The following is an 18,055-nucleotide window of genomic DNA, read 5'->3' on the forward strand; positions in this document are numbered from 1 at the left end:
TTGAGTGTAAATATGAACCTTTAGGAGAAATATCTGCATATATAAGACGTATGCAGAGTTATATACATATTATGTTAATAGAAGAGTACACTTAGGTTATATTCATTGTAATTCTTCCTATAACCTAAGTGTAACCTATCTGTACCCTCCAAATAACATAATATGTACGCAAATTTGTATAAGTCTTACATACACAAATATTTCTCGAACTTTTAGTTGGTGTATATGTAAATATCAAACTTTTTAGTGCAAAACCTCCTTTTTTGTGCTTTTTCAATGGGGCCTCTTTTGGAGGCATTGTGCAAAAATTGTTTTAGGATATTGAAAAAATTCATATTACTAATAAAATCTTATATACGTAGCATGTGATTTTTTTCCATTACTTGTTTTCACAGCGATATTATTGCAAGATTCAGACATAATATAAATATAAAAAATATAGACCAATTGAATAATTAAATTTTTTAAAATATATTTCAATTTTCCTTTTCAATTAAATTCCTTTATTAGTCTTCAAATATTCTTGCAATTCAATCATCACTTGAACAAGACATGAACATATTATTCTCAATAAAATTGACATGATTATCCAGCTCAATTCTCAGTACAGAAATGCACTCATAAATTCCATACTATTATATGAATGCCATTGCAAAACTAAACGAACAGGACGAACCAAACAAAATAAAAGATTTCATAATATGAATAGGACCAATAACTGTACATATCTGAGGAAAATAACATGCTCATCTCAAAATCTTAAAAAATAGTATCAGCAATCGGGGAGTAGAATCCGGCAGGAGATCACATCCACTTTTTGATCCCAAATACATGGAACTGCCTTCTGCAAGATCCATTACAGAGAAGACTACGAGTACTTATGGGCGGCTTCCTTTTTGAGAGAGTAGAAAGGAGAGGGGAGAGATGTGGGGCTCATGCGGGACTGGCTGGGTTCAGCTCCAGCCCAGATGGACCAGCCGGTCCTCTTGGAGGGGGGCTCAACTTGAGAAAACCAGCAAAGTAAGATGAATAATTATTTTGTTATATATATTAAATTAAAGTTTATTAAATAAATTTTTTTAATGCTTTGGACAAATATTTTTATAATTGGATGCATGTTGTAAGCATAAAAATTAAAGAAAATGAATGAAAAAAAAGAGAATGATTTTTCAATGTCTTTGAACAAAGGCGATTTAAAGGAAATGAAATGTAAAAGCTTAAGACATATATGAATACCCTCAGATGGTATTGACAGACGATATGATGTACCCGTGCATGATAACGAAAAAGAAAATGATAAATATGTACCCTCGGGTGCAAATTTTAAGTGTACTAATGGGTACAATTTTGGAATACCTTCAGATATGACGATAATCATGATATGACTCTTAAATAATTTAAAATAATAAATACTTAAATTAAAATGGGAAGATATAAATTTAAAGTGAAAACTTACAGTTTTAAAAAGTAATGCACTACGTTTTTTTTGGCTATTCATGCATAAATATTATCATAATAATTTAATGCATGTTAAGATTATAATTGCTTATTAAGTTGTGAACTTCTTGAATTTAATGGTTCATTTCCGGAAAAGAAAAACAGTAAATTGATATATCTGGTAGGAGAAACTTAATTTACAAGAGGAGGATTGCAGTGATATGTATCATGTTATGATGTGATCGTAGTTTTTTTTTTCACTGTTTTCTTCATTGTAGTGATTTACAGGTACGTGTTAGTTTGAGAAACTGTTTACAGACTATATTATTGTTTTTGGATGTTCTGATTTTTCTATGCATTGTATTTTATGTATTATTAGTGGTTCTTTTATATATTAAAAGTTTCTAAATATGTGAATAATTATTTAAATGTTAATATCATCCGACCACAGTGCCTAAATTGATTAATTCTAAGTTACCAGGTTCAGTCGTTACAAATGCACACATTAAACTTGCAATTGAGAAAATGAAAGACACGATTGACATCATTAGTATATCAGGGTAAAAAATAAATTGTAATCTACTCTTTTTTTTTTCAAAGGGATAATCTACTCAATTGATAGATATCAGACGCCTACGGTCTAATGCTCAGGCATATGAGTTGGCAAAAAGAATTTGAATAATTAAACTGCAACTCTTAAATTTAGAAAGTGATTAGTCAATACAAATATCCAAGGAATTGAAAAATATTGATGGGAAAAATCAGAAAAAGGAGCACATGCTTCGGCAATGCGATCATTCCATAATTGTTTCATTATAGGTAGTGTGGTAACTTAATTAAATTTGAAGTATCATGCAAAACATGTCAAAACAGTGAGATATAAACCTCAAAGCTGCAAATCCCCAATATAGAATTCATCGACCATGTCAAAAACCCGAGTTGCATGTTGCGGCCTGCAAAAAAGCAGAAAAAAAAAAAAGTTAAATAGCTCTGTAATAGAGCAAAATGCCAAAATAGTCTCTGACTGTTTACATGGGGTCATTTTAGTCTCAATATATAAAAATGTCAAATTAGTCCCAGACTCTTTAAATGGATGAAAAAATCCTTCGCGAGAATTATTGTAACTTATATAAAAATTGACTACGGTTGGTGCAGCTCCGGTGATGGACAAAATTAGAGAGAGTCGTCTTAGATGGTTTGGTCACATTAGACGTCGACCATCTGATGATCTGATTAAGATGGTAGATGTTTTAGATTCGACTTATATTAAGAAAGGCAGAGATAGACCTAAGAAGACTTGGGCTTATTGTATAAAAAATTATTTTAATTTATTAGAACTAAATGAAGATATGACACTAAATAGGACGCAATGGAGAAAAAGGATTCATGTACCGACCCCACGTAGTGGGATTCAGGCTTTGTTGTTGTTGTTGTTGTTGTAGTATATAAAAATAGACTAGGACTAAAAAGACACTCTGGGACTTAAATGACTCGTTGCAAAGAGTCAGGATCATTTTGACACTTTCCTCCCCAAAAATAGTTGGAAGGGTAGTTCTAAAGACTACTGATGGAGCTGAAGTCAAATATCTGCTATGAAATCAAGTGAAAAAGTAATCAGTTCTTTAAACAACGAATACTGGACATAATCCATTTCCACTTCACTTCATAGCAACTCAGGTATGAGAAAACAAACACAAAAAATTTGAATATTCTAATATAGGTTCTAAGCAAATTTTGCTGCCATTCAAACAGATTCATTTTGGCGGTGTATGATTAAAAAGGAAAACCTAACAGTCAAGGTATGGGAAGATGACAAACAAATCAGACCAGATTCATCTTATGTTATTCTGCCCTGGTTCTAAATAATTTGGAAGATATACATAGATACCACTCTATTCCTATGTATTTACATATCTAACAAAGAAACTTTGATTTTTACATTAATACGACCCAAATCTTTCATATCACATTAAAAATGCTACTATTTTAACTTTTAAAAGGTTAAATATGCATAGGTAAGGTAACATATAAGTAAAAATTGAAGTTTAGGTGTTAGATATGTGATTACATAGGAATTGAGTGGTATTTTCGTAAATCTTCCTAAATAATTTTACTGCTTTACAGATAGATTCATTTCGAGATCACGAGCAAAAGGAAAACCAAAAAATCAAGGGACCGGAGATTGACAAACTTTAAATAGGTTTTAAATTTAAAAAGGAGTGAAGGACAAGAGAGTGAACATAAGCCATCTAATTCAAGGTAAGTACTCATACTTCGAACTTCTAGTAATATTATTGCTTCTTGTAAACGAAATGCATTCTCTGACTTTTTATACTTGATCAAATATTATTGCACGTTAAATCACAAATTTTACATTGAATATCTCCATCAGATTGAAATGCTTGTTTTAAATCTCTGAATTCGCTAAGCAATTCATTGTTTGAAAAACTTTGAATGAGATAAATTCATAAAATATGATCAAGGAGAAATAAAGAGAAGTTTATATCATGAAAAGATTGGACAAGAGAAAGAAATGGAGTAAAGGTTGAAAACCAGATTATTGGATTTAGCGTCTTTCATTATATTTCACTCAAGGGATTTGAATTATACTCAGAGTTCATTTGGTCGATTGCATTAGTAGGACATCTCAGCATTTCAAATTTTATTTATAGTTGGTTTTCGGCAAAATAAATGCTAGGCAAGTTATATGTGCTATTTTATTGCAAAGAGTGTAGAACAAATCAAATGGAAAATTTTGAAATTTCTGGCGTTTGGTTAGAGCAAAAGAAATAAGAAGCCAAATATACGGCTCGCGATATATATGTTTGCAACCTCAATCAAAATTCATGAGGAAAATGTTTGTGGTAAATACTGTTAAAAGAGCGCTTAGCCTAAGGGCAAATTTGTCTTTTGTATGCCTAAGGGCAATTTAATAGTTTATTATTATTGTTGTTGGGTATGAATAGTCATGTTATGTTTAGGGTTAGACTTAGATATCAGATTGAGTTATGAGTCTTAGGTTCAGGTCTTGGGAGAGACTTCTTACCTCTCGAATTGTAGGAATTGGGAGAGATTGCCTACCTCTCGAAAAATTGTAGGTGTTTATCTTTTTTATTTGTATGAGTTGTTTAGATTACCGAAAAAAATATTCGTGTTTGCTCTAACTTTTGTAAATATCCGAGCCGATTTCGACGTCAGATCGTATTAAATTGGCATCGGAGCAACGTTTCTGGGAAGAAGTGCTCGAAATCGTCATGCAGTTAGCCTCACGGCTCACCGAAGAAGGCAACGAAGGGCTTGCGTCTTACAAAAGACAGTAGATTGTGATGCGGGGAAGAATTGCAGCATATCTAGGACAAGAACGCACCTCCTTCCGTTCAATACTCGCGCGAAGCAGTCGCGACTACGACTATAGGATCGCAGCTCACAGCGACAAGCCACAACTTTTCTCCCCACGATCATAGCTTGCAGGGAAGACGACGAAGGAATCGTGTCTTCTTCTATGAAGATCGACGACATCAACGAAATAAGGGCGTATAAAGATCCGTAACTCACGATTGCTCTTGTTTCAATGCCTTCTACTTGATACAATTCTGATCAGACCTAGCTGGGAAGGCAATGGCCGGGAAGCGGCGAACAGAGACCAGAAACTCCCATTCCTCTCTTCCTCTCGTGCCGTCTACGAGATCCAGTCACGATCAGAGCTAGCTGAGGAAAGTAGCGACGGGGAACGGCTTACAAAGACCCAAAACTTCCTTTTTTTCTCTTCCTTACGTGTCGTCTGCACGATATATTTCACGATCAGAGCTATTTGAGAAGGCAAAAATGAGGAGGCGGCTTACTGCGATTTTCTTTTCCTCACATGCAATACAGTCGCGATCTGAGTGCCCTGTGTAACTGAAAGCACCGACCAGGTCGACTGACTAGTGATACATTCACCATAAGAGCTGCGTGAAAGAGATGTGGGAGAAGAAGTTAGAGGAAGAGACGAGTCAAATCAGATCGAGGATGGAAGAAAGTTTGTCATTATGGAAAATAGGTTTTCGTCCATAGAAAGACAATGGAGGATGGATTTTGAGAGCATAGGAGAAATACGAGAGATGATGAAAAAGCTTAAGAAGGTGCAGTCCAACGACACGTCGATCGCTCCAGTACCAAGGATTGATCAAAGAATCCTTGGCCGGATCAAAAGGGAAGGAAACCAAACGAGAAGCCAACAAGGAAGACATCATCTACCAATAAGAGTGTCCCCCTAGGACTCTGAGAGGAGGGGGAGTGGAAACTTCCAAGGGAAGGCGGTGTGCCGAAAATTGGAGGAAGGTTGGTGTAAGAGATACGGAACAACATGAGGGAGAAAGGAGGGAATCGAGAGTTGGGTATGCCTATGATCAGAGGAGAGAGTTCCACCCAAGATACATGGGGGGAAATACCAGAGGAAGAGCAAGTGGGGTGATATTAGAGTTAGGACGCACATGGGTGGGCGTATCGGGCGAAGCGATACTTCGCAGTGAATGAGTTAGATGGGAAGGAGAAACTCATGGCGCTAGAATTGTGTTTGGAGAGGAAGACTTTAGCCTGGTTTCAGTGAAGTGAGGCTAGATACCTGATTCGCTCGTGGGATGAATTTAAGGATTGTTTGCTAGAATATTTCTGAGCCATTCGGGAAGGAGATCAACACAAGCAATTCTATGTCTTGACTCCGGAGGGGACGGTCATGGAATACAGAGAGAGATTTGAATTATTGTCGGAACGACTGTAGGGGATTTCTAAAGCAGTGTTTGAGAGGAATTTCATGAAAGGTTTAAAGCCAGCATATGGGAAGCACTCCAACTATTAATACCGCGGGGATTGAGGGAGATGATGGAGCTGGCCCGGATAGTAGAAGACAAGAACTTGACAAAGAAAGCCAACAAGAACAAGACAGAGCTACGTACGGAATGACTACAACCACAAGAATGCCAAAAGTTCGGACAATGGAAGTTTAGAGGGAGGGTGCATGGGACACTAAAGCGACTTATAGAGACAAAGATTCAAGATAAGCGAGCCAATGAGGTATGTTTTCGGTGTGCTGAGATGTTTACCTAAGATACCATTGCAAGAATCAAAGATTACAAGTACTCATAGTGTAGGATGAGGAAACAGAGAATGAAGAAATATAGACGGTTGTAAGGGAGGAGGAACACTCATTTTTTTTTTTCACCTTGATGACAATGTGTCTTTTTGAGGAGGGAGTATTGTTATGAGGGCGTTTAGCCTAAGGACAAATTTGTTTTTTGTACGCCTAAGGACAATTTAGTCGTTTATTATTATTATTATTATTATTGGGTATAAATAGTCTTGTTATGTTTAGGATGAGGTTTATGCAAGAGATTGAGTTATGAGTCATAGGTTTAAGTCTTGGGAGAGACTTCCTACCTCTCGAATTGTAGGAATTGAGAGAGGTCGCCTACCTCTAGAATTGTAGGTGTTTATCTTTTGTATTTGTGAGTTGAAGAAAATATTTGTGTTTGCCCTAACTTACGTAAAAACCCGTGTTGATTTCAATGTCGGATCGTATCACATACATACCACCCAATTCCTAGAAATTTATAGGTTTAACACCTAAACTATACTTTTGCATTTATACCACCCAAATCTTTCATGTCACATCAAAAATACCATTATTTTAACTTTTATAAAGTGAAATACACTTTCTCATGCATAGATAAAGTGGCATATAGGTAAAAATCAATATTTGTGTTAAATATGTAAATGCAAAGATATTATGTAAATCTTCCTAAATATGATACTAAATTAGTCATAATGAGCATGCAATTTGAACTATAATAGGTGCAAACCCAAAGAATCCCTCCGTCGAATCGCCTCCAGCATGATTCAGTATGGCATCCCCACCTGGATGCTCTTCCACATATGTAGTTACATTATATACCTGCGTGAAGAGAACAAATGGCGTTATAGATTCAATGATTTTAGCACAAAAGGACATCAAAAGAAAATTCAGAAAGAAATTTAAAGAAAGTTTATAACAAAACCTTGTCTTTGATAATAATCCAACAGTCATCCCTCTTATTATGAAAAGAAACTTCCTCCTTGCTATAAGTTCTAAACATCTAAAGAAAAAAGGTAATAAAAAGGAAAATGAATACATGGAGTGGCATCATTAAATTATCAAAAAAGTGGATGCTATACTTCTATCAGTAATAATTTTAGGGGTTGCTTGGTTCAATGTTGGATAGATAGCAAATTCATCTAGCTAGCAATACTATTTATAGAAAATAATGTGGTTAGTTTAATGTTATTTTACGAAAATCACATTATGTTAATATCAATAGTGATCATTAACATCCATTTGTAGACATCAGATAGCATGGACTAACATCTAGAAGTCGAAAAATTTTAACTAAAGCAAAATAAGATGTCAATTCAGGTTAACGAGTTCGTTTGAGTCTGACATGAATTTGAAGCCACCCGTTCATTAAATGATCCAAACAAAATTCAACTTCAAACCAACTCACACCAATCAATTTAACATAAAGCATAACAACAATATTATTGGAAAATACATCTTTGAACAAGTTTGGGTTGAATTCATATCAAATTTGGGTATTTGCATCAAATTAAAATTGAATCTAACTAAAAAATTATACAAATCAAGATTCTAGATCCGAACCCACCTTAAAAATTAATCTGGTCAACCAAAACCAAGATTTTTCATGTCGAGTTAACAAGTTGGGTCATTTATTGACACCCCTAGAGCAAAACTCATCACTGGATGAATTCAATACCATGTTAATTATGATTTTAGTGGAACAATTGGGCTAAGGGTAGTGAAGGGTGCAAAGTGGAAGGGATAATCACGCAGAACAAAGCTATCAAAAAGTAAATGCAAATTCCATATATATATAATTGATTTTCTTCCCTATGTCGTTATTAACTATTATTTAAGTTTATTCTCTGATTACGTATTTCTTTTTTTGTTTTTTATTCTGTTTTATTTTTTTTATTACTTTCCATTATTATGCTTATTTTAATTGGGTTTAAATACCCCTCCTCCTATCAATGAAAACAAGTTGATATTTTCCAAATCTCAACATGATATCAAAAAATAAACCTAGATCCAATAGTCCCCACAATCTTCTGTCGATTCCAGCAGCCGCTGCCTCCACCTTCTCCAAGCCGGCAGCCTTTCCTGTCAGGTCCAACGATCAGCAGATTCCAGTGAACTACAAGAATTCCAGAAGGATTCCTCCTAGCTCTGTCCGCATGTTTCATTCTATTATGTCACTCTTCCTAGAGGGTCCAATGAACAGAAGATCCTAGCCTGTCTGCAGAATTCTGCCGCTCTTTCTTCAGGGTCCACCGAACAGAAGATATGCTGCCCAATTCGTCCTATTATTGTTTGCTAGAGGACTTCTGTTGTAGCCAGATTCCTCCTATTTCAAGCCAATCTTGTCGTTGTTCTGCAAAAAGTATCCCTGGAGTTGTCCTATCTATAATTTTTGCAGTTGTACTGGTTGTCGTGATTCTACCAAAATTCATTGATGGCTCAAAACCACAACAACATATCATTTTGCTCAATCAAAATTATAGTTGAATCTTTCAAATGAATCACCCTCAGAAGGCGTTTTTGACTCCACCGGAGGATCAACTCCAACCTTCACTTTCTTACAGACTGGAGGATCGAAAGCCAACATGAATTTCTTGATCACAACTTATAAGTTGAACGGCAATAATTTTCTCTAATTGTCCCAAGCATTCTCTTTGTTCATCAAATGACATGGGAAGTTCGATCACCTCACAGGTATGATTCCTGAGCCTCCAAAGACTGATCAAGCATAAGGAGCTTCGTAAGTGGATAACTCCGTGGTCATGTCATGGTTGGTATCACATGATAATTATGTAAGTGGATAAACAATTTTTCTTACATGTTGGTCATTCATACATACATACAAGTTCGTAAGTGGATAAACAATTTTTCTTACATGACACATTATGTAGCCTCTTTGAAGATATCACATGATCACATTAACAATAAATTGATAAAATTTTGGATGGTATCTTTTGTTCATGTAAGCAAGCATAGAGTGGCCACTCCCTTAAAACAAGAAGCATTAATTGTACCTTGAAATCATAAGTCCCTTCTTTAAAATCATTTCTTCCTCTACAATTTATTCCTCTATGCTTTAGTTCTTTCTTGAAATAATTCCTTCATCAATAAAAATCTGAAATTTAAATGAATGTGGCCATGCATATTTAAGATGCACATAAAAATCCCATATTTTGCAGGACAAACTATATACCCTTTCTTATTTAATGATCAACATATTATTATAATACCACCCAATACATAATAGCAAATAAAGAATCATTATAAAGGGTTAACCAAGCTTGATATTCAAATAATTATAAAGGGTTAACCAAGCTTGATATTCAAATAATTATAAAGGGTTAACCAAGCTTGATATTCAAATAATTATAAAGGGTTAACCAAGCTTGATATTCAAATAATTATAAAGGGTTAACCAAGCTTGATATTCAAATAATTTCCCTGTAAATTCTTGAACTTTAGTTCTATATCATTTCTCTCCTTCGTGTACTCTTCATCCAATGAAGACTTCAATTGGTCATTCATACATGTTCCTCCCTTCCGCGAGCGCTCTCTGAACGGATGTCCGCGACACCTACTTGGATGTAAGAAATTTCAGCCAACTCAATGAGGTATCCAAGAAAACTCAGGAGGCAAAGCATGGGTGAAGAACAACGACCCGGTACTATAATGACCTAGTTGCATTATGGGTGGAATGCGACTTGTACTACGACTACAATTGGGATTCTCCAGCCGACTAACCCCTCTTCCAGAAAATTGAAGAAAAAGATTTTATGTTTCAATTCTTTGTTGGCCTTAACAAAAACATTGATGAAGTCCTGGCTTGTATCTGTTGTCGGGATCCTCTTTTTTCCGCTCGAGCTGCTTTATTGAGATTCGTTGGGAAGAAAACAAAAGACTTGTCATGCTCGACACTTCTACACCTTTAGCTGAGTCGTCAGCCTTGACTCAAATAGCGTTCAACCCTCATTCATACCACCGCGGACCGATCACTAGACTTGTGATTATTGTCATAAACCCAACCACACCCGAGATAAGTGTTGAAAACTTCATGGTAAGCCCACATACAAACCTTAAGTCAAATCCTCTGTTGCTAAGGGAGTTACGGCGACGGTCGAACAAGGCACTGCTCAATCGACTCCTACTTGGAACATCCAGATTCCTCCGAGTCCCTAAAAAACCAGATGGAGCAATTGATCAAGTTTCTTGAAATCAATCAAGTCTTTGAGGGTCCATTGACCTCTCGTGTTTGACAATGTCTCTTTCTAGGGCTCTCACAGTTTATTCCTCTTCTACTTAATGGATTATTGATTCAGATGTCATAGATCATATGACTGACTCCTAGCAAGCTTTCTCGACTTACTACACATGCTCTGAAAAAAATTTTGTTAGAATTGTTGATGGATCTTGTAGCTTCATTGTTTGTAAATGATCCATTGTACTAACGACTGATTTACCTCTGGAGTTTGTTTACATGTTCCCCAGTTACAATGTACCTTATGAGTCAGCAAGTTTACAAGTGATGTCGATTGTGTTGTTAATTGCTCTTATGATAGTTGTATTTTTCAAGATCGTCGTTCGGAGAGGATGATTGAAACTGCAAAAAGGATAGTTGAACTCAACTAATTTCAAGAAGACAATACGGAGAGTGATGATACGACACTCAAAAGTTGTAATCTAACTCGAGTAATTGAATGTCTCACTATGTTATTAAATTGTCGTTTAGGTCATCCTAATTTTTAATACAACAACAAAGCCTTAATCCCACTACGTGAGGTCAGCTACATGAATCCTTTTTCCCCATTGCGTTCTTTTTCCAACTTGAATTCTACTATTAACATCCCCATCTATATCACCATTGCTTTGAACAACAGACCCGAGATATCTAAATTATTCACACCTTTTAATAATTTGATCACCCAAAGTTACATTTCTGTCACTAGAGCTACTACTACTAAAATTATATTTCATGTATTCAGTTTTAATTCTACTCAAATGAAGGCCTTTAGACTCTGATGTAGACCTCCATAATTAAAGTTTTTCCTGGGCTTTTTCTCTCGTTTAATCCACGAGAAGGATATCATCAACAAAAAGCATACACCAAGGTACATCCTTCTGTAAATGTCCAATAAGACCATCTATAACTAAAGCAAAAAGAATCCACAAGTAACAACTCTAGTATAAATATCTTTAATGACTTGAATAAAGTCATATCAACACCTTTCATCTCAAGAACTCTCCAAAGGATATCTCTTGGAACCTTATCATAAGCTTTTTCTAAATCAATAAAAATCAAATGTAGATTCTCCTTATTATCTCTGAACTTCTCCATTAAACTTCTCAATAAATGTATAGCTTCCATAGTTGATATGCCCGACATAAATCCAAATTGATTATGAGAAATCTTTGTAATACGCGTCTTAACCTATGTTTAATTACCCTCTCCCATAATTTTGAAGTATAGCACATCAACTTAATTCCTCTATAATTTGCACACTCTTGTGCATCCTCTTTATTCTTAAAAATGGGGACCAAAATACTCTTCCTCCACTCCTTTGACATCTTTTTAGTTTTTAAAATAATATTAAAGAGTTTATTAAGTCAAGAAACTTCCAAATCTCCTAAACATTTCTATACTTCAATTTCGATATCATCAGGTCCTACAGACTTTCCACCTTTAGTTTTCTTTAAAGCCTCCTCAACTTCTTTTTTACTAATGCGACAGTAAAAATGAAACGTTTTATTAGTATTCACGATATTAAGATCACTAAGGTCGATCGTATTTTCAGAAACTTCATTAAAAATTTTATCAAAATAACTCACCCAACTATGTTGAATATCTTTTTCTAAGAAAAACACTTTTTGACTTTCAACTTTAATGCACTTTACTCGACTTAAATCTTTAACTTTATTTTCTCTTTGTTTGGCTAGTTTGTACATATATTTTTCACATTCCTTAGTATCTAATATATTATAAAGATCATTAAAAACAGAGTTTTTAGCGTCACATATTGTTCTTTTAAACTCCCTGCGGATCGTTTGATATTTTCCCAACTCTCTAAGCTTTTACATTTATAACAATTTTTATAACATAACTTTTAATATTTTATCTTTCCTTACACATTATTATTCCATTATCAACTATTTTTATTTAAAGAAACTTTTTTTTTATTCTCCAAGTACATTTTTTTGCTATTTGTTTAATAGTGTTTGTTACTATATTCCACATAGAATTTGCTTCATCATGAACAACCCAAATTTTGAAATCTTGAATGTTACTCATAAAAATAATTTTATTTGTCTTTTAGGTTCCCCCATCTAATTCTACGATGATGAGACCTAGTATTCTTTATTTTACAACTCTTATCTTAAAATCTAGAACTAATAAACGATGTTGGGTACTTAAATCCTCACTTGGAATGACCTTATAATATTTACAATCTCGACGATCTCTTCTTCGCATAAGAAAATAATCAATTTGTGTTTTATTAGATCAATTCTTATAAGTAATAAGATGTTCATCTCTTTTCTTGAATAAAGTATTAGTGATAACAAAATCACACGTAAAAGCAAAATCTGAAATAGTTCTATCTTCTTCATTAGTCACTCTAAAACTGTATCCAACATGCATATTTTTAAAATCTTCTACCACTCTACCGACATATCCATTTAAATCTCCTCCAATAAAAATTCTTTCTTCAAGAGATATCATTTGTATTAAGTTTTCTAAGTCATTCCAGAAACTATCTTTAGACCCTATATTTAAACCTATTTGAGGAGCATAAGCACTTATAATATTAAAAATCTTAGTATCAATGATAATTTTAAGGGCTATAATTCTATCTCCAACTCTATTAACTTTCACACCATTATCTTTCAAACTCTTTTCTATAATTACACCTACATCATTTCTAATGTGATTCTTACCAGAATACCAAAGTTTAAAACCTAAGTTATCAATATCCTGAGCCTTTTCTCCAACCCATTTAGTTTATTAAATACATAAGATATTAATATTTCTATAAGTCATAATATCAACTAATTCCATTAATTTACCATTGAGAGTACCCATATTCCAAGATCTTAGTCTAATATTAATTTCATTAGTTTTATGGACTAACTTCTCTATCCGCATTCGTCCGTAATGTGAGAACCTTTGTTAATTTGATACTACACCCAGACGCCGGTGTAGCGACCATTGCATACTTTTCACTGTATTCAAGTTATACAACACGTTTCTTATAGGGGACGCCCTAACACTTACACAAATGTCAAAAGAATTCATGTCATGATTTTTTCAACAAGTTTTACGCTGACTGTGGATTACCTAACAAAACCCTTATCTTTTCACATCCGGGCTTGGGACCGATAATAACATTGTTTCATCCTAATTTTTAATATTTGAAAATTTTGTATCTTTTGATGTTTCCTAATAAAAGCTCTCTAATTTCAATGGTGAAACATGTAAGTTAGTCAAACATCAGCGAATCCATTACTTATCTCGCACTTTTCTCCCTCATTCACAGTGACATATGAGAACCTTCTCGCATCCCTAGCTACACCAATAAATGATAGTTCTTGACCTTAATTGATGACCACACTCGAATGATGTGAGTCTACATTTTAAAAGACAAATCGGAAGTCGCAATGACCCTCCAAAACTTCTAAACCTTTATAATAACTCAATTCAAAACTCTTATTCAGGTCCTTCGGAGCAACAATAGACGTGAGTTTCAACTTTATTTTGAGTCAATTCCTAATAAGTAAAAGCATCCTCCATTATAGTTCTTGCATGTACACTCCTCAACAAAATGAGCTAGGCAATAGAAAAAATTGTCACCTCCTTGATATTGTTCGCTCCATTATGTTTCAATCCAATGTCCTGAAACATTTTTTAGAGCAATGTCATTCTAACTATCACCTATCTCATAAAAAGAGTCCCCTCCAAAATTCATAAAATTGTCCTGATGTCATGCTTTTCTGTCAATCGGGTCTTTTCCAATTGAATTCCAAAATTTTTGGATGCACTGTTTTAATTCGGAACACTACCCTACTCGGAGCAAACTTCATTTTAGATCCATAAAATGTATCTTCTTTGGCTACCCCGCAACTCAAAAAAGGTATCAATGTCTTGATTCAACCACAAACAAAATCTATGTGAGTGTTGTTGTCTCCTTTGAAAATATTCCCTATTTTTTAGCTCGATGACGCAGAAGCAACCAATGCCCCCGGGCGCTAAATTGCGCCCTGATTCGGGGCGCTCCAATCTCGCAAGATCGAAGCCAGTGAGAATTTACAAAAGCGAGAGAAACCAAAGCAATAATAGAGAGCCCACGAACCTTCACGGAAACGATCGCAAAGTAAGGATCACGAAGCAGAATCGTCTCAACGGGCGATCCGACACGAAGGAGAAAGAAGGATCACGAAATTACGCGATCCAGTGGGGGCTATTTTGGTTATCTGCCATACTAGGCCATTTCAGGGAAGAGTTTCTGAATTGTTCTCGACTTTTCCACCTCTTTTTTTGTGTGTCTGGGAGGCTATAAATAGTTGTCTCGTGTGAGTGAGAGGCAGTTCTGAGCGTGTTTAGTTTCGAATCTGCTATGTGGAGTCTTTTTCCACTTAGTGGGTTATATCCAAGGAGTTGGTGGTAATTCAGCAGTACCCTCTCTCAGGCGGTGATTGTGTCCTCCCTTCAACCTTTTTCAAACCTTCTCCTCTCCGCTCCTCAACCGTCGAACTCTGCCTCCGTCACCCCGACACCAAACCATTCCCCTTTGTACAGATTACTAGGGTTATTCCGCCTTCCTAACTCTGTTCAAGCTCATCCCAACCACCACATTATCGTTGCCAACCACCAACAATCCTTCCCACTTGTTGTCCCTACGGTTCCGCACCTTTCCCCTCGCTACCGCCAGCAATTTGTCACTGTCACCATCCCCGCTAACCATCCGACCTACCTTGCCGACCTCTACCACCCATTAGAATACATGTAGGAGTGTTTGTTTGTATCGTTTTGTGTTCGTGTTGTTATTTTCTGTTCGAGACATGTTGTAACCCTAATTTAATATTATTGAAAGTTTATTTTTGTGTTTAAATTATTTTTCCTACTATTGCTAGTATCATTTTGTATCAAAGTTAGTCCATCCCCTAGTCCTATTCTAGGCAGCATCCACCCCTACCTAATTCACCTCCATCAAATTTTTTCTTTCGATGCACAACCTAGCCATGCCACCATAGAGAGACACGCTAGACTCGATCATCGTAGAGATTCAACGTGAAATTTTTCATCTATAATGGCGGCTAGCAGAGCTGGATGACGGAAACCAAGAAGAGGTTAACTTCGTTCGGGATAAGGAGATGAATCTGTTCCACAGGGAAGATCACAATGACGAAGAATATCGACCACGTCATTTCGGTATCCAATATCAAAGGAGACCAAGAGAAGAGGCTCCTTATGGAGGTCAACGGGAGTTTGGCATCAAGATGGACTTTACAGAATTTGAAGGGGTATGGATCTCGAAGAGTTTATCGATTAGCTACAATTCTGTGAACGTATTTTCGAATATAAAGATGTACCAGAAGACAAATGGGTCAAGCTAATCGCTATTAAGCTGAAGAAAAGTGCTTCCCTATGGTGGGAAAATGTGCAGAGGCATAAGAAGAGGGAAGGCAGTGAAAAGATCACTAAGTGGGAGAAGATGAAGAAATTAATGCAGAAAAAGTACCTCCCACCTCACTATTGTCAGGATATATTTCTGAAGCTCTACAACTTGCAACAAAGGGGTCTTTAAGTTGAAGAGTTTATCGACTGGCAGCAACCATTTAACGGATTTTCGAATATCAAGATGTACCACGAGACAAACGGGTCAAGCTTGCCTCTATTAAGATGAAGAAAAGCGCTTCCCTATGATGGGAAAATGTGCAAAGGCAGTGGAAGAAGGAAGGCAGTGAAAAGATCACTAGGTGGGAGAAGATGAAGAAAGTAATGCAGAAAAAGTAACTCCCACCTCACTATCGCTAGGATATGTTTCTAAAGTTCCACAACTTGCAACAAAGGTATCTTTAAGTTGAAGAGCTAACTATCCAATTTGACCACTTGCAGATGAAATGCGAACTGATAGAGCTAGAGGAACAAACAATAGCAAGATATCTCGAGAGTTTGAAACCCGTCATCAACTATATGACACAGTTGCAGCCATACTGGATGCTAGGGGATGTCAAGACATTGGCCTTGAAGGTGGAAAGACAACAAAAGTAGAGTCAACAACAATCATCTTTTAAGCAGCAACCTTGTTACCTACAATTACCACAACAGACAAGGATCTTTTAGGAGACACAGGTAAGCCTGGACCGGGGAATGACACTACCAATCACAGCGGGAAAACATAAGAGAAGGGTAACTCCTTCAACACAGTGCCAACCAGGGAGTGCTACCTGTGCAACAGTTATGGCCGCATTGCCTCCAGTAGCCCCATGAACAGGGCCGTCACACTCATAGATCAAGGCGTCGTAGAATAAATTAACAATGAAGAGAAAGCTGAAGAATAGGATGAGAAGTATCAACTTCTCTCACATGAAGGAGGGGCGCCTTTGATTCGACGGATTTTGCAGGCTGAGAACACTAGAGATTCGCAGTGGCTTCGCCACAACATATTCTACACCCACAACACAGTAAAGGGAAAGGTATGCAGTCTAATAATCGAAGGTCGGAGCAGCAAGAATAAGACATCAACGCAGATGATAGAGAAATTGAGACGGACAACTTAAAAGCATGCCTAGTCATATTCACTGACGTGGCTGAAGAAGAAGAATTAGGTCAGCATCGATAAAAAATGCTTGGTAAAATTTTTTATCAGAGGCCAACTGCAAGACCAAGTGTGGTGTGACGTGGTCTCTATGGATGTCTGTCACCTTTTGTCGGGACGACTTTGACAATATGACCAAAGAACTCAACACGACTTATATAAAAACATGTATTCTTTCATCAATGACAGGAAGCGCATCACCTTCCTTTGACAAAGTCTGAGGTCACAGGATCCAGTTTAAGCATAACGACATTAGTAGACGAGCGGACCAGGCCCCCCCCCCCCCCCAATATTGGAAAAATACAACCAAGATTATGTTAGGACAATGTTGTACCAGCAACACCGTCACCGTGCAAGAAGAGTCAGATTGCTCTCACTGCACGCTCTCTTAAGCCGATAATTGGTACTTTTAGAAGGTTCATCAGTATAGGCATGGTCTACAACCCCAGAAAGACAGATCGATATGGAAGCTGGGGAAGACCCTCAACTACCTCGGGTGACAGTGCAGTCGTCAGTGGGATACAGAGTGGCTGATAATGAAACAGAAGCTTCGACCAATGAAAATAAAGCTCCCCCAACCCCAGGAGACTAACATGGGTGCTACCAACACCCTAATTCCGACGCTAAAATAACGCCCCCAGGCGTTAAACTGCGCCTCAATTCGGGGAGTTCCTGTCCCGCGAGAATTTGCGAAAGCAGGAGA

General features: G+C 36.4%; 1 protein-coding gene across 1 annotated transcript in view; it reads right to left on the minus strand.

The window, feature by feature from the left end:
* Positions 1 to 682: 682 nt before the first annotated feature.
* Positions 683 to 18,055, minus strand: part of LOC110035628 (cytochrome B5-like protein) — a 34,142-nt gene continuing 16,769 nt past the window's right edge. The window contains exons 4-7 of the mRNA XM_020739892.1: positions 7,470 to 7,547; positions 7,275 to 7,366; positions 2,323 to 2,390; positions 683 to 1,002 (exon numbers count right to left, since the gene is read on the minus strand). Coding sequence (XP_020595551.1) covers positions 2,324 to 2,390; positions 7,275 to 7,366; positions 7,470 to 7,547 — 237 coding nt within the window. The 3' untranslated portion in view covers positions 683 to 1,002; position 2,323. The remainder of the gene's footprint in view (positions 1,003 to 2,322; positions 2,391 to 7,274; positions 7,367 to 7,469; positions 7,548 to 18,055) is intronic.

Source organism: Phalaenopsis equestris, unplaced genomic scaffold (assembly GCF_001263595.1).
Source record: "Phalaenopsis equestris unplaced genomic scaffold, ASM126359v1 Scaffold000002, whole genome shotgun sequence".
Classification (NCBI taxonomy): Eukaryota; Viridiplantae; Streptophyta; class Magnoliopsida; order Asparagales; family Orchidaceae; genus Phalaenopsis; species Phalaenopsis equestris.